General features: G+C 41.5%; 2 protein-coding genes and 1 long non-coding RNA gene across 6 annotated transcripts; 2 read left to right on the plus strand and 1 right to left on the minus strand.

The window, feature by feature from the left end:
• Positions 1-456: 456 nt before the first annotated feature.
• LOC148885389 (uncharacterized) lies at positions 457-1,200 on the minus strand. The gene is made up of 2 exons (XR_016118142.1): positions 917-1,200; positions 457-811 (listed from the first exon to the last, which is right to left on the minus strand). It is a non-coding gene; the product is annotated as an uncharacterized LOC148885389 (long non-coding RNA).
• On the plus strand, positions 698-15,996 carry znf652 (zinc finger protein 652). Its single transcript, XM_089019482.1, has 6 exons — positions 698-836; positions 6,276-7,484; positions 8,611-8,758; positions 9,091-9,206; positions 9,710-9,854; positions 14,755-15,996. Exons 2-6 carry the CDS (start codon positions 6,549-6,551, stop codon positions 15,360-15,362), a joined length of 1,953 nt encoding a protein of 650 aa, XP_088875608.1. The 5' UTR covers positions 698-836; positions 6,276-6,548; the 3' UTR covers positions 15,363-15,996.
• A 4,809-nt stretch (positions 15,997-20,805) lies between these two features.
• phospho1 (phosphoethanolamine/phosphocholine phosphatase 1) lies at positions 20,806-25,412 on the plus strand. Of its 4 annotated transcripts, none has more exons than XM_089019379.1 (3): positions 20,806-21,079; positions 21,439-21,505; positions 22,073-25,412. In XM_089019379.1, exon 3 carries the CDS (start codon positions 22,092-22,094, stop codon positions 22,944-22,946), a length of 855 nt encoding a protein of 284 aa, XP_088875505.1. In that variant the 5' UTR covers positions 20,806-21,079; positions 21,439-21,505; positions 22,073-22,091; the 3' UTR covers positions 22,947-25,412. The 4 variants fall into 4 exon arrangements, with proteins under 4 accessions (XP_088875505.1, XP_088875504.1, XP_088875507.1 ...); XM_089019378.1 differs by having other exon boundaries at positions 20,807-21,071; XM_089019381.1 differs by having other exon boundaries at positions 20,814-21,079; positions 22,141-25,412.
• The last annotated feature ends 515 nt before the right edge of the window (positions 25,413-25,927 follow it).

Here is a 25,927-nt window from a genome sequence, read left to right on the forward strand (position 1 = left end):
CAAAGGAGGTTAATTTCTAATGTCAGATATTTGTGGATAGAATACAAAGGTTAATTATTTTTTTCTCTTCATGTAATAGTTTAATCTTCAGGATTGACAGCGTTCACTGAGCATGCAGCATGTATTTAATTGGATTTTCATACTTGTGTTGATTCGGAAGATGCTGTGTTTTACAGCATTGCAATACATGAAAGGAAAACAGTTTATATAAGCAAATCAACGTTATCATTCATTAATTACACAACTAGAGAAATATTTTACATTGAAAACCTTAAATACATTTTAAAAATATATTATCTTAATTAAAGTCCCAAAAAGCTAATCATTTAGATATTCAAAAAGTTTTTTTTTTTTTCATTGTTACGCACGATAGAAAAAAACATTGCCTTTTGGTCAACAATATTCATCATTTCAGGAACCGCATCAATATAGTTAAGAGCATGCGGCAGTCAAATGCATGATGGATTGTTGTCATTTAATCTATTCATCCTTTAATGAATTCATCCTTCAATCGTGGGTCTCTGGTGGGTGCGCGCGCGTCCCCAGCCCAGACAGCCGCGCGCCTGTCCTCCAGACTGCGGCGGCGACGACGAGGCGAAGGCGGCCTGGCCTCCCTGACTGGCAAGAACGCGGGACGCCGACGTCAGAGCGACAAGCGAACAGCTCAGATCGGCCGGGCCACGTAGCGTCAGCGGGGCGACTCAGGTCGCCGGTGGGCTCTCGTCTCGGTTCATCTCGGGACAGCGGCTTCTTCTCCTCTCCCTCCCACTGTTGAAGAAGCACACGAGACCCTGATTGTGAGCTACCGTGCCTGCAAGGAGGAGGAGGTCGTAGAGGTAAGCTTGCCAAGCAAAAAACCAAGTCAGCCAGCTATCCGGCTAGCCAGTTAGCCAGCCGGACCGTAACTTTATCTCGCCTTGCTGAGATCCATGACACGCAGGGGGGGATGCGTTCATTGCTCGCCGGTCGCCAGTGGTGAAGCTGCGGTGACTGGCTCCAGTGAGCGGCGGACTTAGTGACAGCGTCGACACGGGGTGTCAATACAACACCTCGGGCTGTTACTATTTGACATTTTATCGTTAACCTTTCTATCCTAGACTCTTGACTCGTATAATAAACCCGAAAAATATATATTTTGTTGGTGTTTGGATTTTATGTATGAAGTTTTCCAAAAGCAGACACACTTTTTCCCCTCCTTGGCGCGCCGTGTCGACGTTGTTGAGTCAAATATTTGACGTTACGGTTAGCTCTATGCTACCTAGCATAGTGTTGGGGGGATCTGGACTGGTTAAAAGACAAAAGTGAAATCCTCTGCAATTATTTTTGGAACATGTCATTAAACTTTGCTCTTTTGTGTAATGTTTTGACCCGTGGTGCAACTGTTGTGGAATATTTGACATGCGCCTTTCAGCTAACGTAGCCATGTTAGCATATCATGTGTGTACCTACGGGTTAATGTAGTTGTGCGTGTGTGTTTAGCGGAGCATGCTAAGTAGCTCAAGTTAACCGGGGCCTGTGCTGTGTTGGTGCCGTTTTCTGCGTTTTTGTTAACCCTTTGCTCCCTCCTCGGTTACTAACCATTTGACTGGCATTGTCAGCATTCGGCCAGAGGAAGTGGAAAAAGACAACGTCGCTGTAGCCATAATTCCAAAAATTGATGTGGAATTATTCTTAACCACCTCCCCAATGGCAAAAGCAATTCGGGCTCAGTCTTGAGTTTACTGAACAGTTAAATAACATGGTCATATGTTGTTATTAATCCAATATCTTCTCAACTATGACAATTTTCATTTTGACAAGTTTTTGAGGAAGTATTCGTCTTTGCAATGTTTTACCTATTAAAAAACGTCTCAATGTTGTGAGCAAAAGGTTGTCATAGTATGCAGAAATGTGGTATTGTATGGGGGGGTCATTGTTATGGGTGAAAATTCATACAAATTTAGGGGGACGAATAGTAATGTTATGTTGGAGAATTCCATTTTATTTGTGGAAGCCATATGTGGTGGGGAACAGTTGTTACATTACACAAGGAAATTAGATGCAGGAATTCTGACAGTTTTCTTTAAAGAAATATAATACATTTAAAACTAGATACCAGTACCTCTGGAATTTCATTCTTATTATATTCATCTTTCCCGAACGGCATGATCGGGATTCAAATACTTAGAGACACTATGGAGACCCCCTGCAGCAGGGCACAAACTGAGCGGGTTAGGTTTTTACGAGATTGCCAAGAGTGTGGAATGTGAACCCTCGCACGGTTCCTTCCCTGCAAGCGGTGAAAAGCTCATTAAAGTCTGAGCGCCACCGAGCTTGAGTGCTTCCCAGGTCACTGTCAGTTCCACACTTGTAAACACTTGCCCCATTTTATATTATTGCGCATTGTACTGCGGTGTGGGTTTGCAGTATGAAGCTTTCATCCTGTCATCTGAAAGCCACTCTTTCATTCTATTTGGTGTTTGTGTGAGTTACGTTGCGGCCATATGAAACCACATTTAGCTTCTTGCAAATGTCAGTCGAATAGAACACTTTGATATGGCTGAGAATAATTATATAGCTTGCTAACCAGATCAGTTAAGATCAACTGATTTGTATTGATTTATTTTGGGTCAAACATGATACAATAGACATACCGAGGAATTATGTCTGTGATGTACAAGAGATATTGTAAAGCCACATCAAAGTGGATTATTTTTTTCAGACTGAGCGAAACTCTCAAATGACTCATCAACAATAATATGAAGCAGAGAAGGCATTTTTGCTTAATACGGGTGTTGCATAACCGCATGTGTTTGGTGTATTAATCAGGTTAATTTGTGAAGGCTGAAATGGGATATTATAAGCAGCTAGCGTGACAGTGGGGGCTTTTTTTCATACAATTTGCGTTCGCCTGTCACCCCCACTCGGGATAATCATGTCGGCTTTATGTCAAATACTGCCGAGTCGCTCCATCACAACCAAGCTCGTTTTCCCCATGTGCTTGTTATGCCGCCATTCTCAGGATGTCTCGACATATTGTACAGAAAAATTCTCATTTGTACTTTTGCCTCACAGTGGAGAGTTGTAGGTTTCAATCCTCAACCCGGAAGTAACTCATATAGATAGAAAGCGAGCTAGCTAGCTAACATATAGCTTATAGATAGGTACGTAGGGGTTCTTCAGGTACTCTGGTTTCCTCCTACATTCATGGTATGTTAACAGAACACTCAAAATTGTCTCTAGGTGTGATTTTGAACGCGAATGGTTGTTTGTCTTTATATGTCCTGCGACTGGCTGGCATCCAGTTCAGGGTGGACTCCGCCTCCGGCCCAAAGACAGCTGAAGGAGGAGGGTGGACAAACTTTAGGAGATTGATGGATGGATGGTTAGAAACAAATTCTGTAGTTTACTTTGGAGTCAGCCAATCCTCCATGAAGCATCTCCAGCTGGTCTAGAATGCTGCTGCTCACCTCTTGACTGGTACTCTTAAGAGGGAGCATATAAATGCTACTCTGGCATTTCTTCACTGGCTCCCTATACATTTTAGAGTTCTTTTCAAGATCTTATTAGAAAAACCGATTCTGTGACCTTGAGAGTTTTGAAAAGCGCTTAGAAATTAAATGTATTATTATTATTGTATTGTAGTAATTTTTTGGCACACTATCTATCTGATGTGTCCCCGTCTTTGCCACCAGGGGTCAGTCTAAAACCGCGAAACAGTACTTGAAACGTGAATCTTCATTCACATCCACTGTTTTTTTTGCGGTGCCTTCCAAAATAAAGAATTTCATCACAATTCTTCTCATTTCATTGATGATGTCATTTCCACAACGGCTTTCACAAAGTAACAATTTTGGAAAAAAATTTGGCAGCTGCTTATTTTTGACACATTGTTCAAATTTCAGGAAAAAAAGGGCTTGTTACTTTTTGACTGGGCGATTTTATTCTTGGATCGCAAGTTGATTTTGACTTTATCACTGTCGACATGCCTCAGAACTGAGTTGAATTCTGATACGCTACACTGGCCTTTAGTAGAGGTAACCATTAACCCTTGTCTCTCATGGTTTTTGTTTGCGCTGTCCTCTCTCTGTACTGATTGTCGCCTGTGTTGTAAATATTGTTTCATTAATACAGGCGCTGCATAAGATACCTGTGGCAGAAAAATAAATGTGCCGTTTTCTGCTAGAACAGGCCTGGCATGTTTTTTTTCTTTCTGGCAAGCAAACCTCCCCGCTGAACACTCACACAGTTGCAAGGTTGTATGAGGTCAACTCACAGTCAGCCGGGTGCATGCACATGCTTGTGTGCGCTTCAACTCTTTCTTGTGGCCTTTTTTGTATCTTTTGAGCATTGCTGTGCGATCCCTTGCCATGCTTGATGCCTTAAAGGACAACCGACACCATTTTTTGTTTCCTAACTGACATCAGTAAAACGTTTTATAGCATCTAAAATACCCAAAACATGCAGGCTGATATTTTTAGTCAAATGCAAAACACCAATAAAAATGACTTAAAGTGTCCCAAAACTGCTTCAAAATGACCTCGGAGATGCAGAGGTTTAGAAGGTCCCGCCCCCTTCAAGACGTCTTGCCTTGCTCTAGAACAGGGGTCTCAAACTCAATTTACCCGGGGGCCGCTGGAGGCAGAGTCTGGGTGAGGCTGGGCCGCATCAGGATTTTCACAAGAAAAGCACAGATAAAACATTCTAATGTTCTCAAAATCTATATTTTTAATACACAAAAAAATTAATTAAATGAATAAATGGAAAATGAATAAAAAATAAATTAACCAGTAATAAATAAATACAATAATTATAATGATCATAAGGCAAATACAGACGACTGAAAAAAAAAACAGAGGAAAGTAATTATATTAATAAAGTTTCAAATGTCTGTATTCACAGTTCTTTAACCTCTAACTTTCTGAACATAAATAAAATATTGAACATGAACTGTCCTGAACATGGCTTCTCTTGCCTACTTCTTGCTGCTAGAGACCTGGCAGCACTTCTTTTCACAAAGCCGAGCCACATTTGGCTTGAGGCAGTGGAGAATCTGAGTAGGGCTTGAAGATGCTCATTAGTAAGTCTGGACCTGTACTCGGACTTATTGAAGTTCAAAGTGGAGAAGTGCTTCTCACATAAGAATGTGCTCACAAAAAGACACATGGTCCACTTGAACATTCGGGAAAGTTCAGGGAAGCTGGCGGTTAACTCTCTCAAACATTGCCCAAGTTTGTCTGCTTCTCCATTCACATCCCTGAACTTGGCTTTGATTGCAGAGTGGCACTGTAGGTCACAGAGCTCCATTTGGAACACAGGAGGGGCATCTTGCACATCAAAAGAGAATGGGTCCGCAAAAATTTGAAATGTGGCTTTGTGCGTCTTGAGGTCTGCAAATCTGTGATTAAATTCCCACTGTAGCTCCAAAATGGTGGTTTGTTCAGCGGTTTGTTCAGCTCCACAAACAAGTGTCATTCATATCAATCATGCGGGTCGGACTAACATTAATCTTTCATGTCAAGGCGGGCCGCAAAATATTATTTAGGGGGCCGCAGATGGCCCGCGGGCCGCGAGTTTGAAACCTGATCTAGAATCAAAACAATGGCTTCAGATTCAAAGAAGATGCTTTCTTGTTACTCATCCAATTATGAATATGATTCAAATACAGTAAAGTCTCGTTATATCGATATCGGATATATCGATAGTCCCGGTTATATCGATACTATTTCTATGCACGCACTGAGAAAATTACATGCAAACAGGGTCGGATATATCGATAGTCCCGGTTATATCGATATTTTTTCGGACTCCCTTGAATATCGATATAACGAGACTTTACTGTAGTTCTGAAGAGGAAAGCATAAATGTTTGCAATCGATTAAAGAAGTCCTTCTGTATCGATTCGAGCCGTCTAGAAAATGCACAAGAAAAAAACAAATCACGAACAAATTCGGGAATGGTGCTCTACTTCAGTTTCAATTCACGAATAAATTTGTGAACGACAGTGAATGAGTTAAAAAAAAAAGGATGACTGGATGGAACATTCTTGAGCGCCGATCATCTGTTGACTTGTTTCACCTCGGACTGCGTGTAACGCATTTATTGTATGTTTCAGTGCACACCCATTCATTTAAGAGAACTTGTGGTTTTTCCTTTGTTTTCACAGCAGCGCAAATGCAGTTGTCACTTTCATTTCGTTTGTTGTCTCTTTTTTTTTTTTAATCATAACAGCGGAAGACAGTTTTTTTTTCTATCTTCCCACACAACTCATCAATATGTATTTCTGCTTCTTGCAGGTGATGCTCTGTTCATTGCTACAGATGGCTCTGCCCTTCACAGGAAGTCAACTTAAGCGTCGTCAAGTGCTATTTTAAAGTTTATGGAGGCGCGTGTGTGACAGCGTCGTACACCTTACAGTTGTACTTCCCCTTTCTGGATGACATGGACGGGTTATTTGAATCCGGTTGACTGTCCCATCCACCTCATTCCTTCCTTCCTCTTGAAGGAAGGGTGGGGTCTCGGTGCACCTTCCCCCTCTTTGTGGAGTCACTTCAGCTTCATAACCTTTCATGAAATCCTGCCAAAGCTTCAAGCAGGAGGAGGTCTCCTCCCCGTGCCTGGGCGGGATGTCACAGGAAGAGGGTCACAGGCCGCAGGTGTCTACCTACTACCGCCCCTCCATACCAGAGGTGGACTTGACGGGAAAGCTCTACAAGAGGGAGGCGGCTGGGGAGCCTTACTCTGTACTGGTGGATAACAAAATGGCCACCAAGATGGAGGCCGAGGGCCCTCAGCAGTATTTCCGTGAGGGCGCGGCGGGACGAGACGTGCGCGCGCAGGAGGAAGAGGCCACTTCGGAGGATACCGAAGATGACGACGACGACGAAGAGGAGGACGGGCCGGAGGAGGGTTTTAAGCGTGAGCAGATCATCGTGGAGGTAAATCTCAACAATCAAACCCTACACGTATCCAAGGGCGACAACAACAAGGGTGATGCGGCCGGAAACGACTCGGAAAGAGGTTGCAGCGAGGATGATGAAGATGGGGAAGAGGTTGAAGACGAGAGTCAGTATGAGATTGAGTACGAACACGAGGAAATCGAAAGACAAAGGACAAGGTCAAAGAGGGCACACAGGAGTACAAGCTGCGCTTCCGACCAACCGCAGAGGAAGAGTCTTCGAACGGCTATCAACTCGCAGTCTTCAGGAATGACCACCAGGGGGCGACGGAAGCACGCCAAGACATCAAAGATCCAACGACGTTCTGCCCGTTCCACTCCGCCGGTGTCCGCCAGTGTCATGGTGGCGAGCGGCAAGGCTGAAGGGGAGAAGGAGATGCTGGCGTGTGAAAAATGCCCACGCGTGTTCAACACGCGCTGGTACCTGGAGAAGCACATGAACGTAACGCACAGGAGGATGCAGATCTGTGACAAGTGTGGCAAGAAGTTTGTCCTGGAGAGCGAGCTGGCCTTGCACCAGCAGACCGACTGCGAGAAGAACATCCAGGTGAGAAGACGCGTGTGTATTGTGTGTGTCTTTTTACTACATGATTTTACTACATGATCGGATATCCTGAAGAAAGACAAAAAACAGCGCTTTGCTACCTTATGACCTTATTAGGCAATTGCAACGCAATTTCGCTATTTGTGGCGGGGCTTGGTCCCGAGCCACTTCAAATGACACTGTAATCCAATTAATTTAAACGTATACGATGAAGGCATTTTCAGGCTATTGAGCGTTGTCCAAATGGTGACAAAACGACTTATTAACGCTTTCACTGCCAGACGTGAAAAACATGCCTCCACTCCAGTGCCAGGGTTTTTGTCATTGTCACTTGAATTCCAGGACCCACAGAATATTGAGTTTTAGGACTACAAGAACATTCAATGCAGCGTAAGAAACCTTAGACTATCTTCTTTAATAAAAAAAGAGTTAATTCCTAAATTATATGGGCCTGGAGTTCCATGTATATGATACTTGCAATCTATTAGCTATCTATTAGCTGTCTAGCTGGCTTGCTAGCTATTTAGCTAGCTATCCTTTAGCTAGCTAGCTGACTAGGTAGCTATCTATAAGCGACTGTCTGCTGTGACTGTAAAGTGACCTTGAGAGTTTTGACAGGTGCTTATAAATGAAATTTATTATTATTACAGTATAGTCTCGTTATATCGATATCGGATATATCGATAGTCCCGGTTATATCGATACTATTTCTATGCACGCACAGAGAAAATTACATGCAAACAGGGTCGGATATATCGATAGTCCCGGTTATATCGATATTTTTTCGGACTCCCTTGAATATCGATATAACGAGACTTTACTGTATTATTATTATTATTATTATTATTATTATTATTACTTCCGGGTTGAGTGAACGCTGGCGCTGCTCACCCACATAAAAGCTTATCCTGTGACTGTAAAGTGACCTTGAGTTTTGAAAGGTGCTTATAAATGAAATGTATTATTATTATTATTATTATTATCATCATCATCATCATCATATGTGCTGTGTTGTATGATTCATTTCTGTCAGCAGGGGGAGCTAAAGGATAAGGAAATCTACAAGACACAAAATGGGGGATCATCTATCTGTCCCTTATCATTCTTCTTCATGTTTTATTTCTTCCAGTGCATCTCCTGTAACAAATCCTTCAAGAAACTGTGGTCGCTGCACGAACACATCAAGATCGTGCACGGCTACGCAGAAAAGAAGTTCTCGTGCGAGATCTGCGAGAAGAAGTTCTACACCATGGCCCACGTCCGCAAGCACATGGTTGGTGAGTGAAGTGTAACGGCCCTGATGACACGCTAATAAAACATATTGTTGAAGTTGTGTATATGTATATAACTGTACATACATACATACATACATACATACATACATACATACATACATACATACATACATACATACATACATACATACGCACGCACAAGGTGCACTGTGATTAGTAATTAATTTAAAAATGGAAAAGAACATTTGAACTTGTCAGATTCTTTTTCATGTCACCCCTCGTTGAGTTTTACAGTATCCTGATGCCTTGGGTTCATCTGCCGTTCCTTTTTCTCTCTTACCAAACTATATTTCTTACCTGTCAACAACACACAGCTCATACCAAGGACATGCCATTCACCTGCGAGACCTGCGGCAAATCGTTCAAGCGCAGCATGTCCCTCAAGGTGCACTCGTTGCAGCATTCTGGAGAGAAGCCCTTTCGTTGCGAGGTAAGACCCGTAAGGCACTTTTTACACGTGATCACTTTACCCTTTCAAAAATATATTTTTCGGGGGTGTTCTGGTGCAAGCGTGGGCCATTGTTGCATCATGTTCATGAAATGCTCTTTGTGTGATACTCATCATTAATTGATCAACTAGCCATTCATCTTCACAAGATGCTACCATAATGTAGCTCAGGCGCCATGTTTTTCTTCTTCTTGTAACTAACTTCTTGTAAGCCGCCCTTTTTGAAATCAAGTGGACAGATGGAGCGTTGTCCTTCACCCGCACAGGTGGAGCCACTCTAATTAAACGCGAGACTTCACCCTGCCCCTGTACCATGTTATTACCGTCTTATTTTAGCAGCATGTAGCATCGGTGGTCTCGCTGCCGCCGACGCAGCCTTTATTTATTTTTTTTTCGCCAGGTGCTGTCTCACTTTTCAAATGTCGTTTGCGTTGTGCGAATAACCCCATGTATTTTTGTTTGTTTGATGTGATCTGAACCTTCAGAATTGCGACGAGCGCTTCCAGTACAAGTACCAACTGCGCTCACACATGAGCATCCATATTGGACACAAGCAGTTCATGTGCCAGTGGTGCGGCAAAGACTTCAACATGAAGCAGTATTTTGACGAGCACATGAAAACGCATACAGGTGAGGAAGTGATCACGGGGTCTGTGAATCCAACGTTTTCTCAATGTCAAAGCATTTCTTAAGTTAAATTTAGTTCCTGATATCTGGTTCGGACTACCACTTCGCCTCGCTTTTCGTGTGTTCCGCCACCTACTTTTCTATGCTTCATAAATCTGGTTAACTTGCAGTGCTATTGCACGCTGTGAGCACACGACACCGGAAAGGCAGACGACAGAGTTTGAAACAAAAAATAAATAAAAGTGAAAGGTGAGAAAATGGATAGAAAACACAATGAAATTTGGACTCGTTTCAACTTTATTGATAGTTCAAAGGCAGAGTGTAGACTGCAAGGTTAAAATATCCCATCAACCAGGCTCCACAAATAACCCGCACAAGCCATCTGTACAATTTGAAAAGAGCATACAAGCAAGGGAACCTGCTATTAATGAAGTTTCTAGTGTGTCTGCCTTGCTGTTGCAATATCACAACTTCTAAGATGTACAACCCAGAGCTCCTTGAGACACTTTATGCAAACACCCAACCATTCCATCAAGCCATCAACGACCATCACAAAGGTAAATAAAACGACTTTATTATACTGTACAGCTTATTTCTTTAATTAAAATACCATAGCACATTTACTATACATGAAATAAGGTATATTGTGGGTAGTTTTAAGGCTTATTTAGTTGAAAAGTATGTTTTATGGGGACCTGGGAACGGATTATTGTCATTTTAATGGTTTCCTGTGGGAAATTAATGTTTGGAATACACACTTTTTGCCTTAGACACACTTTCTGGGAACCAATTAAGTTCGTAAGCCAAGGTATCACTGTAGTTTGTTTATTGACGACAACACTTAAAAAAAGCTATCTGTGCCTCCTCCACTCTGACAATAATGTCAAACTTTTGAGTTTCAACACATTTGAACACACTCCTCCTACAATGCCAACCTCAAATTAACACCACACCTGGCGCGGGAACATGGTGCCGCATGTTTCAAGCCCTTTGGCAACTTTGACATGCGGTGTGACTCCAGCCTTCAATACATTTGCGATTAGATTCGTAGCTTTCCACTTGTGTGTCACATTCATTACCGCCTTCCACCCATGTCACTCTGTTTCAATCTGATGAAAAATTATCCATTCTAAGTGGTACCACGGCAACCCAAACTGGACCGCTAGGTGAAAATGTAGCTTCTGGTGTCTAAAAGAAGCGGGTGTGACATTGTTGAAATGCATGTTTTAGTGAGACGTCGCCCATTTGTTGTAATGAGAGGAGCTGCAGAATATGAAGGAGCGTAATGACTAGCCGCTCACATGGCGCCGACTCCCTCCCTTTGATTTTCGCTGCCTGCTACCTCCCCATTTTCCCCAAACCAAGATTTTGTGGTACAAACCTTTATTTCCCAGGATTCCATGCAGCTTCTATTTGTGATATGTAATTACACGATTCCCTTCCTGTACTTGCTGTTGGGAAAGGACACACCCAGCCAAGGCCTGCATTACCAGCTCTCCAACATTTTACATTAACTACCAGCTAACAATAGACTTAACGTACGGTACTTGTGCAAGAACAACTACCATGATGATTTAAAAAATACAGTAGCAAAGTAGGCTTAAGTGTTCATCCAAAAAAAAGAAATGAGGCAGAAATATATTTTTGAATTAATTGCAAACCACCGCCGCACAATGCCCTGTTTGAACGTGAACACGGAGTTGAATCATCCTGTGGTTATGAATCAATTCAAATGTAGGGATGGGCTAGTATCGATACCCAGTATTGGTCTCGGGTCAATACCAGCCTTATTTTATTTTTGGTAACTAACAGATAGCGTCGAGGCTGCTGATGATATGGGCCAATATTTAAGGTCAAGAAAGTCTGACATCAAGTTCACCTTGGAAGTAGCTGGATCTAAACTGTCAGCGAATCATCATTGACGTCAGAAAGAGGTTTAAATTTTTGATATTCAAATATCTACAGAGATTAGTTATCGGAATCAGCTAGGAAATACTATACTCAGCTAGCTAGCTAGGTAGGTAGATATGTTTCTAGCTAGCTAGATAGGTAGATTGTATTTTATTTATTATTGTACCGATGCTTGTCTGACTAAAGTGTCCTTGAGAGCTTTGAAAGGCGCTTGAAATAAAATGTATTATTATTATTATTCTGATTATTATTAGATAGGTTGCTCGCAAGCTAGCTAGGTAGTTAGATAGAGAGGTTGCCAGTGAGGTAGGTAGGTAGGTAGATAGGTTGCTAGCTAGCTGGATGGATAGGTTGCTAGCTAGCTGGATAGATGGATATGTTGCTAGCTAGATTATAGATAGGTTGCTCGAAAGCTAGCTAGGTAGTTAGATAGAGAGGTTGCTAGTGAGGCAGGTAGGTAGATATGTTGCTAGTTAGCTGGATGGATATGTTGCTAACTAGCTGGATAAATGGATGGATGGATATGTTGCTAGCTATCTGGATAGATGGATGGATAGGTTTCTCGCTAGCTGGATAGATAGGTTGCTAGCTCGCTGGATAGATGGATAGATACGTTGCTAGCTAGATGATAGATAGGTTGCTCGAAAGCTAGCTAAGTAGTTAGATAGAGAGGTTGCTAGTGAGGCAGGTAGGTAGATATGTTGCTAGTTAGCTGGATGGATATGTTGCTAACTAGCTGGATAAATGGATGGATGGATATGTTGCTGGATAGATGGATAGATACGTTGCTAACTAGCTGGATGGATGGACAGGACAGTACATCTCAAATGTACTGCACTGGAGTCAACACCATTTCAGCCTCTGTCACATTTATGCGCAGCTTGAACATTTAACAATTTTACTTTTAATTTTTTTTCCACCCACCCTGCAGCGCAAACCACCCTTTGAGAACCGCTGCGTTCGAATGCAGAGCTCAACTCCCCACAAGCGAATTCGTGACAAATTCAACCCCCTTTTAATGTGCCGGTTACACAAGATGGCTGCCACCTCTCTAATGTTGGAGCTGGTTTTGCCGGCGATATGGCAGATGAAGGCGTTTGAGAGAACCCTTCAGCCGCCGGCGGAGGGACGGCGGCGTGGGCGCCAGCAAGCGCATTGAATACCCGCGTGGAGGAGGTTAATGAGAGTGGCTGCACCGACTGTACATTTTCCTGTCTCCTCAAAGTGTCATTTGTAATAGCTTCCTGCCGAGTGGGCGATTCGTTGGCACAGACCCTCCGGTGGAAATGGAGGCTTATTAGCATTTAAGAAAAAGACATGCCGGGAACAAGATGTGATGTTTGACAGAAAAATAGAAGCTATATTTATGCAAATTTCGAGGGTCACAATCAGAATTGCACAGTGGGGGATGTTTAGTTGCACAATCTGGGAAATATTTCAGAAAACAATTTACACCCACGTTTCTGGCTAAAATCCCCATTTTAATTCCATTACAGGTGCTCACCTACTATAAACATTCGAGTTGCGAACAACGGTACATACAAACATTTTTGTAGCAACATATGTAGTATTCTCCACAGTTGTACATGTACATATCTTTATAGAGCATATATTTTATTAAGTGTTTATTTTTAGTACAAACCAATACAGGTATGTTACTTATACAAGTCTTAAACAAACTTATATCAGGGCTCAAAATTTGAGGTCGCCCGAGGCAACTTAATTTCCCATTTGGGCAGTTTGTTCAGTTACTAGCCAGCCCGGTTGACTAGTTTAAAATACTGTGGTGCCTCGGCTAATTTCCTCGACCTCGAATTTCGTGCCCTGTAAAGCGAAAAGTTCGTTAGCTAAAGCGTTTGTAAGCCGAGGCATCACTGTATTTTCAACTAGTCAACCCGGATGCCTAGTAACTGAACAAACTCCCCAAATGGGAAATTAAGTTGCCTCGGGTCACCTCGAATTTCGAGCCCAATATATAAACCATATATAAGCCTGAAAAATACATTCCATACAAAATATAGCACTGAAGTAACTTACGAACAAATTCACCGTACGGACAACCGTTCGGAACATATCTTGTTCGTAAGTTGGGGTGCGTCAGGAAATGCTGTGAAATGTAAGTTTCTCCACTGTGTGACAAATAAAGGCTAATATAATAATATAAACCTTAAACATACTTATATAAGCCTTAAACATACATTGCATACAAAATATAGCACTGAAACAACTTACGAACGACTGTTCGGAACATTTCTTGTTCGTAAGTTGGGGAGCGTCAGGAAATGCTATGAAATATAAGTGTCTCCACTGTGAGACAAATAAAGGCTAATACAATAATATAAACCTTAAACATACTTATATAAGCTTTGAACATACATCGCATACAAAATACAGCACTGAAACAACTTACGAACAAATTCACCTTACGAACGACCGTTCGCCACATATCTTGTTCGTAAATTGGGTTGTGTCAGGAAATGCTGTGAAATGTAAATTTCTCCACTGCGAGATGAATAAAAGCTAATATAATAATATAAACCTTAAACATACTTATATAAGCCTTAAACATACATTGGATTGGATTGGATTGGATTGGATTGGATTTGCCTTTATTAGTCTCGCAGTGGAGAAATTTACATTTCACAGCAGAAAGGTTATGAAATTGCATACAAAATATAGCACTGAAACAACTTGCGAACAAATTCACCTTACGAACGACCGTTCGGAAAATAATCTTGTTCGTAAATTGGGTTGTGTCAGGAAATGCTGTGAAATGTAAATTTCTCCACTGCGAGACGAATAAAAGCTAATATAATAATATAAACCTTAACCATACATTGCATACAAAATATAGCACTGAAGCAACTTACGAACAAATTCACCTTACGAACAACCGTTCGGAACGTATCTTGTTCCTAAGTTGGAGAGCATCTATTTTTTCATCTTTAACCGTCCCTCGCCACAATTCTGCTATATTTTTTTTGCCACACAGGAGAGAAGCCGTTCATTTGCGAGATTTGCGGCAAGAGTTTCACCAGCCGGCCCAACATGAAGCGCCACCGCCGCACGCACACGGGCGAGAAACCGTACCCGTGCGACGTATGCGGCCAACGCTTCCGCTTCTCCAACATGCTCAAAGCGCACAAGGAGAAGTGCTTCCGGGTCACCAGCCCATTAGTGCTTCAACCCGGCGCTCCGCCCGTACCGGTGGGCCTCTTCGCCAGCAGCGCTTTCTCCACCTCCTCGTCTTCGTCGTCTTCTGGTCCCGGGCCTTCAGCATCCACGTCGCCAACCGTCACCAGCACGGCCACCCAGGGGATCCACTCACCCGGGGCGGCTTTACCCTTGCGAGGCCCTTTGGGACACATCTTCCCTCACGTGCAGCTCCACACGGCTTCCTCGCACCAACACTCCCAACCGCACCTTTCAACCACCTCCCACAATGCCCACCACCTGGCGGTGCCCCCGGTCTCTCTCCTGCCCCCTCCGCCGGCCCTTTTTAAAAGTGAGCCTCTCAACCACTGTGGGCATGAAGACAGCACTTATATGCACCACGCGGCTTCTGCTGAAAAGGCTTCCGGAGCTTCTCAACATCACTGAATTGTGAACCACGACTCACGGGCACTTTCTCAGCCGCTCAAACAATCGCTAACTTCATGGATTCAATATGTAAACCAGTTTTTGGGGACAAAGGGGGGGGTGGCTAAAACCCAGTCCTTCATTTACACACACTGCCCGGCACCGAGTTAAGTTACATTTTCACTAGGCAGGTTCATATGCGTTTTTTTTTAACTCATTCACTGAAAAGCCATGATGTGGAGCGCCATTCCCGAATGTGTTCAGGTATTGGTTTTTCTCTCGGAGGGGTTCATTTCAAGCATCGGTCAGACCTCTGGCAATGTGTTTCCCCTCCCACGAGGGGGCAGCATTTGCCTTTTGTACAGCCGCCCCCACCCAATTTCAATGCAGATAACTCGACAACCAAGTAAGCTTGAAATAAACTTTTTTTTCTGATGAAAGAAGAGAGTCTAAGGTTTCTTATGCTGCATTGAATGTTTATGTCGTTCTAAAACTCCATTTTCTGTGGGTCCTACAATTTGAGTGAAAATGACAAAAACCCTGGCACTGGAGTAAACGCATTTCCAAAAGGATGGCGACAAGCAGGATATTTGGGATATTTTTTTTTACAATGGATTCACTCATTCACTGCCAGACGATGTGCAAAAAAATTGTCCATTCAGTGCCAGGGTTTTTGTCATTGCCACTCAAATTGCAGGACCGACAGAATACTGAGTTTTAGGACTACATAAATATTCAATGCAGCGTAAGAAACCTTAGGAATTAACTTTTTTTCTGATGAAAGAAGAGAGTCTAAGATTTCTTATGCTGCATTGAATGTTGATGTAGTCTTAAAACTCAGTATTCTGTCGGTGCTGCAATTTGAGTGGTAATGACAAAAACCCTGGCACTGGATTGGACACATTTTTGCACATCGTCTGGCAGTGAATGAGTGTATCCATTGTAAAAATAAATAACTAAAATATCCTGCCTGTCCCCATCTTTTTGGAAATAGGTGTTTACTCCAGTGCCAGGGTTTTTGTCATTTTCACTCAAATTGCAGTACCCAACAAAAGATTGAGTTTTAGGACTACATCAACATTCAATACAGTGTAACAAACCTTAGACTCTCTTCTTTCATCAGGAAGAAAAAGTTAATTCCTAAGTTATATGGGTCTGGAGATATCTGAACTTGAAATGGGGGCGGCTGTACAAAATGCAAATGCTGCCCCCTTGTGGAAGGGTACAAACATTGCCAGAGGTCTGACCACTGCTTTATAGGCACCCCCTTGTAAGAAAAAACAAAACCCAAACAAATTCAGGAATGGCGGTCCACGTCATGTTTTTCAATTCCCCAATAAATTCGGGAATGGCAACGAATTAGTAAAAAAAAAACGATCATTTTGATGGATCGCAGTATAGTACGTCAAAACGACGAACCCAATTAAACGGACTGTTTGGTGGAAACATGTCTTTATGATACAGCCAAGCCCGTATTGTTCCAAGCATTTCCCCGAATCCGTTGTTCAACTTCTGGACCTTCAGCCTGTCACGTCACAAAAGCGATCCATGCCAGGGTGCTCCTCTGCTGCACATTTTACGTGCTTAAAAGACTCTGACTTATACGGACTCCATGTTTAAAACAAGCTACACACATTTTACAGAGTACGTTGCAAGTATTCTCAAATGGATTGAGAGGGTTTTTTTTCTTCCTGGAAGTCTAAAATATTGTGAATATTTTGTCACAGTGCCATAGACTCCAGTGTGTGAGAGAGGGGGAAGGATTATTAGTATTATTTTTTTTAATCTATTTTTTTTCTTTACTTAAAATGGATCTCATTACGCTTCAATGGTGCTTTGCATTCCAGTAGACGCAAGTTCTTTACTTTGTCTCGCTACTCAAATTTCAGTCATAACCCCCCACCCCTTCACCATTCCCCCGATCAAATCGCAGGCAACACCACTCAAATGTGGACCTGATATAATCATTTCTGCCACACTTCTGTCAATAATACGGGTTTTACCATGTTATAAAACTCACATGTTCACTCGACACACACTTGCGCACAAGTCGCTCGCTTTGCTTTGGCGTCGTATCGGTTCCGGAAGGTCGTTTGTGGACCTTTGTACCGCACTGGCTAGGTCCGTCGTTTTTTAGCCTGTTGAATGTTGCCTACGCAGAAAAACGCTCGTTGTTTTTACTTTTCGGCGACCCCATAGTGGATAAAATCCACACACCCCCTTGTCTATTCGACGCGATCACAAGCGCATTACATTGGTGATAAAATGTATTAGCCGATGGTGTGAATGTCATTAGCTTTGACTGTTATCTGACAGCATAGAAGTACGTAAAGAAATTTCTTGGGCCACTATTGGGGGAGATTAAACCTCTTGGAAGGTTGAGAAATTTGTGTCTTTGTTACTTATCCTGCTACTTCCTGGAAAAATTAATTAGCAAGCGCCACTCCCTCAAAAAAAAAATGGTGTTCGATCAAATTTTAAATGCAGTTCTCAAAATGGTGGACAAACATCCTTTTTTTGAGCAGTGCTATTTTCAAAGAAGTTTAATACCAATCAGCTTGTACAGTGATACCTCGGTTTACGAACCCCTTGGCTTACGATTTTACAAATTTTACAAATGTTACATTTATGAAAATCTTAACTTGGCACACGAATTTTACCTTGGCATACGAACTTTTTTCGTACACGGAGCTGCCTCAATGAGTGACGTGTCGTTCGCGAACGAGCCCGGTCTTCTAACGACAAAATGGCAGCCAACTGTTTTTCTCCTCTATTCCCCGCCCCCGGTCTTTGGTTAAAGCCACGTGATTGGTCAAGAACGCAGCAGTCAGGTGGGGTGGAGACGGGCATACGACAGTGAGAGTGTTTCAACTTTGATAGTTCAAAGGCAGAGTGTAGACTGCAAGGTTAAAATATCCCATCAATCAGGCTCCACAAACAACCTGCACAAGCCATCTGTACACTTGATGCAAAAAGCTATCAACCCAGCTAAACAGAAAACAATTGATGAGGAACTAGATAAAATTATCACAGAGAAAGCACCTACAAGGGATCATTCCTCAAGATGGTGAAAGAAGGTTACGTTCCTCAAAAAGTGTTTCATGCTGATGAAACCGGCCACTCCATTCCATCAAGCCATCAACGACCATCACAAAGGTAAACATAATGACTATTATACTGTACAGTTTATTTCTTTAATTATAATACCATAGCACATTTATTATACATACAATAAGGTATATTTTGTGTAGTTTTAAGGCTTAGAAAGTAGAAAATGATGTTTTATGAGGACCTGGGAACAGATTATTCTCATTTTAATGGTTTCGTATGGGAAATTAATTTTTGGGATACACACTTTTCGCCTTATGCACTCTGTCTGGGAACCGATGAAGTTCGTAAGCCAAGGTATCACTGTATTTTTGGGTAGACATTAGCATTACATTGTCCGTGACCATCTTTCAGCCCGGGGTGCTAAAAAGGGAGTTGTTGATGATGGCGTGTCTTCGTCTGATGGATTGGACCTGCAGTTTGTGTTTGTGTGGCTCTTAGTTCCACTTCATAATCAGCTCATCATCCAGTTGCAATATGGTCCATTGTCTTATCTGATGCCCCCCACCGCCGCCAACCCCTCCTTCTTTTCTTTCTATGTGTATTCTCTGCACTTTAGCGCTGCGTGGGCAAAGCGCAGGGAAGTTGCGATTGTATTGCAGAACAGAGCACAGTCTGGGCTGTGAGCGAAATTGCTTTTTTTTTTCTTATGAGGGTGAGGAAAGGAGAACAGTGATAGATGTGGAATGGACCCTACCAAAAAAAAGGATGTTTCTATTCCTTAAAAAAAAAAAAGCATCCTCTTATTTTGCTGACCACACACTTGGCCATCCAATCTGTCTGCAGTACATTCTTTTATTTTCATGCTCTGCGCAAGATGGTCCTAGTGATGATGATGATGATATGATACTCCTTTCTTTGCTGCATAGAATGCACTTTCTACTACTAAAACTCTTCGCTAGTCGTGAGGAGATAAAGCAAAAAAAAAATAACATTGTATATTCTAAGATTTTAAAATGTTTTAAAAATGAAAAAAAAAATCATTATACTTTTTTTCTCCCTGTCACCTTTCTTTGTATTTCTAACCACTTCATGTAGCATTATCGTGTACTTTATTATAATTATATCTGGTACAAAATCTACGGCTTTATAATGTCCTGGTTTGTCTTTATTTTTTTACGTTTTCCGGAGATTTGAGGAACTTGGAATGAAAAGTTGGGTCTTTTTGTTTTTTTTTATGCTTAATAACTTGTATATTTTACTTGTACATTTAATTAACTGACTGCTAACTTTAAGTAAAAACAAGTAGCCACGTGTGTGACTCCTCCTTTTGTTGTGGTTACTTTTGCAATATGTTACGAGTACAACAAAACTGAGCACGTGCGCGTGTGGAAGTATGTCAGATGTCATTTAAAGTGTCAATCGGTTCGATGGCTCGCTGCACGTGAAGCCTCAGTTCTTATCTGCTATTTGTTTATGCAGTTTTTTTTTTTGGGGGGGGGGGGTAGATAAGTACTAAATAGATTGTATAGTGTTCAAGAGCGTTGACCTTGAGCAACTGATCAAATAAAAAAGAAACTCCTAAATATAATCCCATACCTGCCAACTACTTCGGTTTTGCCGTAAAAACTACGGTTTTCATTATCCCATTCCGGGTTATGGGTTAATAATAAAAATTATGGTTTCCAATAACAACAATAAATCCAAAATCGTCAAAATACTAAATACAGCGATACCTCGGTTTACGAACCCGGTGGCTTGCGAACTTTTCGGTTTACGAATGTTAAATTTATGAAAATTCTTACCTTGGCATACGAACTTTACCTTGGCATACAAACTTTTTTCGTACACGGAGCTGCCTCAATGAGTGATTCAATTTGGATCGTTCGTACAATAGACTGCTTAGGCTACATAGGCTTAGTTATGCTGATGAGATGATACCAGGGCAAATTGGGCAATCAGGCCAGTCGTCAGTTAGGACAATAGAAGCAATCAATGGAGCCACAGGGATTAGTCCTCTGCTCCCCCCAACCTGAGAGCAGGGACCAATCATAGCAGAGTCCGGCACCGCCGCGTCTGGACAGTAGGGGAATATATAGGGCCGAAACTACCAGTAAGACTTTAGTTTGCTGACGAAGCTTCTTGAATAAGAAGCGAAACATCCGACACCCTCAAAGAAGTACATATGACGGCTGAAGAAACCATTTCATCCGTGTTAGGTGGCAGCGGCTAAAACATTAGTACACTGTTGTGTGTGTACTCATTTGTGTACTACTTATTTCGTGTATATGTGTAAGGAGGAGGTGGGTGTGATGTGTGTGGTGGGGGGAGTCCGAGTGAAGCAGATGGGTCTCGAGAGCTGTGATTCACCACTGGAGTGTAGGCGGTTCGTAAACGAGGTTGAGAAATAACACGCTGTGGAACATCTTCACCTTTTTTTTTATTTTTGGCTCGGCACGATACAGTGAACCTGCTGTGAGTTGTTCGGTTGCCTTCCTGCAATAGAGCTGCTGTGTACGTGAACGCGCACAGCAGCTCTATCATTCAAAGGGCGGGCGTACAGTCGTCGCTGCGCGTGCACGCCGCGTTTGGGCGTCACATAAAACCAGTTGAACTCCTCGCTCTCCTCTCAATACGACGGCACCGAACCTCAAAACGGACGGCAAGTGCTGACCCACACCAGTAAGGATGTAATTATGTTTATTTGTTTCTTTAATGTGCGTTCTACTATATAAATAAATACGTATATTCCTTAATAGTCTACAATAGAATGCTAAAAACTACAATTAATAACACGCACCTTCATTGATTTTTTTTTCTGCCAATGTTTCAAATGACTCGGAAACCGATTTTGCATGTTGACGACGGTTTTTTATACACTAAACTTTAATTAACGAATAGCAAATGCTAAAAAAACGAACGAATTCTTGAACGTTCCACAATCACTTAAATGAAATGCCACTTTTTAATTTCATTTCAACTTTTTTTAATTTCCTGTGGTGCCATGTCACGCCTTTGTTTTATTTCTTGTGTTTTTTTTTTTCGATAGAAATTATCTGAGGACGTCTTGAAGGAACGCACAGTCACGTGATCACGTCACGCAGCTTCCCATTACAGTGAGTAAAATTTAAAATAAAAGCAACATCACCTTGTTATATTAACATATTTTCACAAATATTATCATCGTCAACGCACCTGAAATATTGAGAAGCGTGTGCGTGTTCGTATGTGTATATTGTACTAGTATTTGTATATCGTGTGGTGAAAAAATGTGGTTACACTGCCCTCTGGTAACCAAAAGAAGGAAGTGTGGTGTGACGTCATCATGATGCGCAAACTGAATCATTCTTTACGTTTACGATTAGATGACGTTTTTATGGTACGTTTTTATATTAAAAAATACTACAGGGTGTCATTTTTACGTTAAAAAGACGTAACGAAAATTAGTGGTGTTTTTTAAGGATGCTGAAATGAATTAAAAGCAACTAGTATGTCAAGGTATAACTGTATGTGATGTATTTATTTTAATGATAGAAGAGCTCTGGTTAAGAATATTATTTTGTCAATGCGTTTCATATGTAGGTGGTCACTCTTGATGAGCTGTCAAGGATCCCCAAGAGAAAATTTCCAGGACATTATCTCAAAATATTGTTTAAATAATCATCTTTTCCCTTGGAATGCAGTAACCAAAGTGTGACAGTCATGGGGGAGTCGTTCTTCAACTGCTGTTATCTCCCACCCCAAACCCCAGGCGAGGAGGAGCCACCCCCCGGCTTCCGAACCGGCGGCGAGGACAGAATGGCTTCACGCATCTCCCCGGATAAGCGCTTCCTGATCTTCTTTGATTTTGATGAGACCATCGTGGACGAGACCAGCGACGACATGGTGGTTCAGACGGCCCCCGACCAGCATCTCCCCGCCTGGCTGAAGGACACGTACCAACCGGGCCGCTATAACGAGTACATGCAACGGGTGCTGGCTTATTTAGCTGAGAAGGGCGTCACTGAGAGCGACATCCGCGGCGTCATGGAGAAGCTGCCCGCCACCCCCGGCATGCTTGCGCTGCTCCAATTCCTGCGCAACCGCCCGCCGCAGGACTTCGAAGTGGTCCTGCTGTCGGACGCCAATACCTACTTTATCGAATCCTGGCTGAGGCGAACCGGGACCCGGTCCCTCTTCCATCGCATCTTCTCCAACCCGGCTACCTTCAACCGGGACGGGCGACTGGTGCTGAAGCCTTTCCACTCTCACGAGTGTCCGCGTTGCCCGGAGAACATGTGCAAGCAGGCGGTGCTGAGAGAGTATATCGTACGCCGGATGCAGGAGAGGGGGCGCCCTTACCAGAGGGTTTTCTACGTGGGCGACGGCGCCAACGACTTCTGCCCGGCGATCGCCATGGGGCCCCGCGACGTGGTCTTCCCGCGGCGAGACTTCCCCATGCACCGTCTCATCACCGAGACCCACGAGGCCACGCCGGGGGAGTTCAAAGCGGTGACGGTGCCCTGGTCCTCCGCCGAGGAGGTGGTCCAACGTCTCAGGAAGTTTGTGGCCGAGTAGCTAATTCGGACGAGCGTACCAATCGATTAATTACCCTGGTCAATCACATTTTTTTGCAGTCTGCTAGATATATTTTTGACGTAGATTTATTTAAAGGACAACCGACGCTGCCGAACAAGTTGTGTCCATAATTTGTAAAATCACTTGAGAGTACTTCTACTGAGCGTATTTTACAAAGATTCCACCACATATAGCTATATTTTACATTTTAAAACTCACGCTGAATATTCAGGAAGTCTTGTTTTCGAGTTGGTGACGATTCCAGATGTGACGTCACTGAAGGAACGCCCCTGACCGAGAAAGCGACACACAATGCATTTTGGGTACTTTATTTGGTCTGAAAACATCGTGTTGATGGCGAAATTAGAAGGCAAACTACATAAATAACACAATGGTGAATCGTTTTATGTTGCACCAAGACTACTAGTTGATACTAGTTGACACAAATTCCCAGCAGACAAATCAGCCCATTTCCAACGGAGCTTGGGCGCCATCTTGTGCATTTTCTGGGACGCTACATTGGAGACCTCATGGCTCAAAATGATACGCAAGTACTTCTTTAATCGATTGCAAACATTTATGCTTTCCTCTTCAGAATTATTTGAATGATATTCATAACTGGATGAGTAACAAGAAAGCATCTTCTCCGAATCTGAAGCCATTGTTTTGATTTTAGAGCAAGGCAAGACGGCCTGGCGTGACGTCACGAACAAGGGGCGGGAACATCTGAAACTTTTTCGGGGTCATTTTGAAATCGTTTTGGGACACTAACTCATTTTTATTGGTGTTTTGCATTTGACTAAAAATATCAGCCTGCGTGTTTTGGGTATTTTAGATGCTATAAAAGGTTTTTCTGATGTCAGTTAGGACAGAGGTCCCCAACCCCCGGGCCGTGGATCGGTACCGGTCTGTGCGTCATTTGGTACCGGGCTGCGCAGAAAGAATAAATAATTTACATAATTCCAGTTTTATTAATTATCTGAGTCCGAACTATGTTTTATTTAGAAAAATGAAAAATTACCACAATGGATTCACCTTTACTATATTTAAAAGAAAGAAAAAAACAGTTTCCATGCCTGTCGTATCATTTTATTTTGTTGTATTTATCCGCCGGTCCGTGAAAATATTGTCTGACATTAAACCGCTCCGTGGCGCAAAAAAGGTTGGGGACCACTGAGTTAGGAAACAAAAAAATGGTGTCGGTTGTCCTTTAAATTATGCCTTGACTTTGTTTTTTTTTTTTGTGTTTTTGCACATCAGGTTTTTGCGATGCTCGTATGGTTTTATTTTGTTAAGTTTGACCCATCCATATTTTACCATACGTTGTAATTGACAATTGACGCTTCAGAAAACAAAAAAAAATCTACTTCTTGCTGAACCTGATCAGAAATATGGTTCATAAAGGAGATTTAAATTCTGACTTTATTACATATTGTGTTGTAGTTGTTTATTTTATTTATTTGTCTTTGCATTGTTATTACAAAAGCCTGATGTGCTCGATACCAAAAATGGCACAGCTGGAATCAGCCTAGAAAATTAATCATATTTTTTTTCTTGCATCTCTGATAATAAATAATAATAATTATTATTATGATAACAATTGTTTGACCAGTGTAATTAATTAATGGTTCGAAACAATCTGCGGAGGTGATATTGAGTCATTCTTAACTCGTTTGCCCTCCAAAGAAAATCATTTATAAGGCCAACTACTTAAAAAAGATAAAAATCCATTGACAATTTTTCCAAATTAATCCATTAAGGTAATTTATCAATTAAGAAATAGACATTTACATGACCATTTCAGAGCACATTCCTAAAAAAAAGTGAAAAAAAAAATGAAGAAAATATAATTTAATATATATTAATAATTTAATATATATTTAGTTTTATCTTTTAAACTTTCCTTTATTTGCAGCACTTATGCAATGTGCACTTTTTACCGGGAATAAATGAATACATAGTTTCAAAAATCAAAATAAAATTGAAATATAACATTTGGCATTTAATTTGACTGCCCATCCTAACTTTTTATACGCTCCAATACTGAGGATGTAAAATCACATGATTTGAAATCACATTTTTGGGGAAAGTGTTTTTCAGAACATATTATTTAAAAAAAAATAAAGTGACCCATACAGAAAGTTATTTACTTAAATATTTACAAATTAAGATACTTAGTATTTATAAATTCCCTAGCCATTGTATGAAATATACAATACTTTTCAAAATGTATGTCTTATCTGATAGCAATACCTGTTCGGTGTTTGTCGTGTGTTGGTTCTGCATTTTTTTCTTTCATGTTCTTCAGCAATATTCTTTCACAAAGGTGCTTCTTTTAAAATATGTTATCCATGTACTGTACTACATATGCGTTTTATGTCTTTTGTGTCTTTTTTGTTTGTAGGCCATTGCCTTATTATTGAACTTGTTATCAGCAGCAATATGGAAATAAAGCCATCAACTGAAGCAATGTTTGTGTTGTGATTAATCAAATTTACAGCAACATTTTTTTAGGGAAGAAATAATATACAACTAACATTTTTGGCTGAGAATGGTGTCTCATTAGCAGAGCACAATGGACTACTAATGGATGTTGCTTTCCCCGAAAGCAAGTGCTTTATTCTTACGCAAAGCCAAAATCAAATTATTGTGATTAAATGGATATGATTTATATACATAAAATTTTCGGTTGCAGAATACAACCCCGTGGTTTTTTTTTTTTAAATACGATTTTGCATTGTTTTCTTTAAAGTCAGACCTGTCATATTCCTTTTAGTGGAAAACATTTTCGAAAAAAATAGCATGATATATTTAAGTTTTCACCTTAAGGGGTGTATTATTAACCAGATACCTTTCTTGATTCATTTTTTGTTTAAAAAATGTGAAGTCGAATTGTCGTAAAATAAAACAACCTCCCAGTGACAAATGCTTATTTTTAAATTAGCGAGCTGCATTCTATAAATCGCCGCTTGTTGAAACAA

Source organism: Hippocampus bargibanti, linkage group LG17 (genome assembly GCF_051943395.1).
Source record: "Hippocampus bargibanti isolate YZ-2025 linkage group LG17, ASM5194339v1, whole genome shotgun sequence".
NCBI lineage: Eukaryota > Metazoa > Chordata > Actinopteri > Syngnathiformes > Syngnathidae > Hippocampus > Hippocampus bargibanti.

What these genes read in the sequence shown, in the direction of transcription:
- phospho1 (XM_089019379.1), top strand. Translation starts at nt 22,092, where the DNA reads ATGGGGGAGTCGTTCTTCAACTGCTGTTATCTCCCACCCCAAACCCCA.
- znf652 (XM_089019482.1), top strand. Translation starts at nt 6,549, where the DNA reads ATGAAATCCTGCCAAAGCTTCAAGCAGGAGGAGGTCTCCTCCCCGTGC. An exon ending in CGTCCGCAAGCACATGGTTG is followed by an intron (nt 8,759 to 9,090) that starts GTGAGTGAAGTG and finishes AACAACACACAG; the next exon opens with CTCATACCAAGGACATGCCA. An exon ending in GCACATGAAAACGCATACAG is followed by an intron (nt 9,855 to 14,754) that starts GTGAGGAAGTGA and finishes TTTGCCACACAG; the next exon opens with GAGAGAAGCCGTTCATTTGC.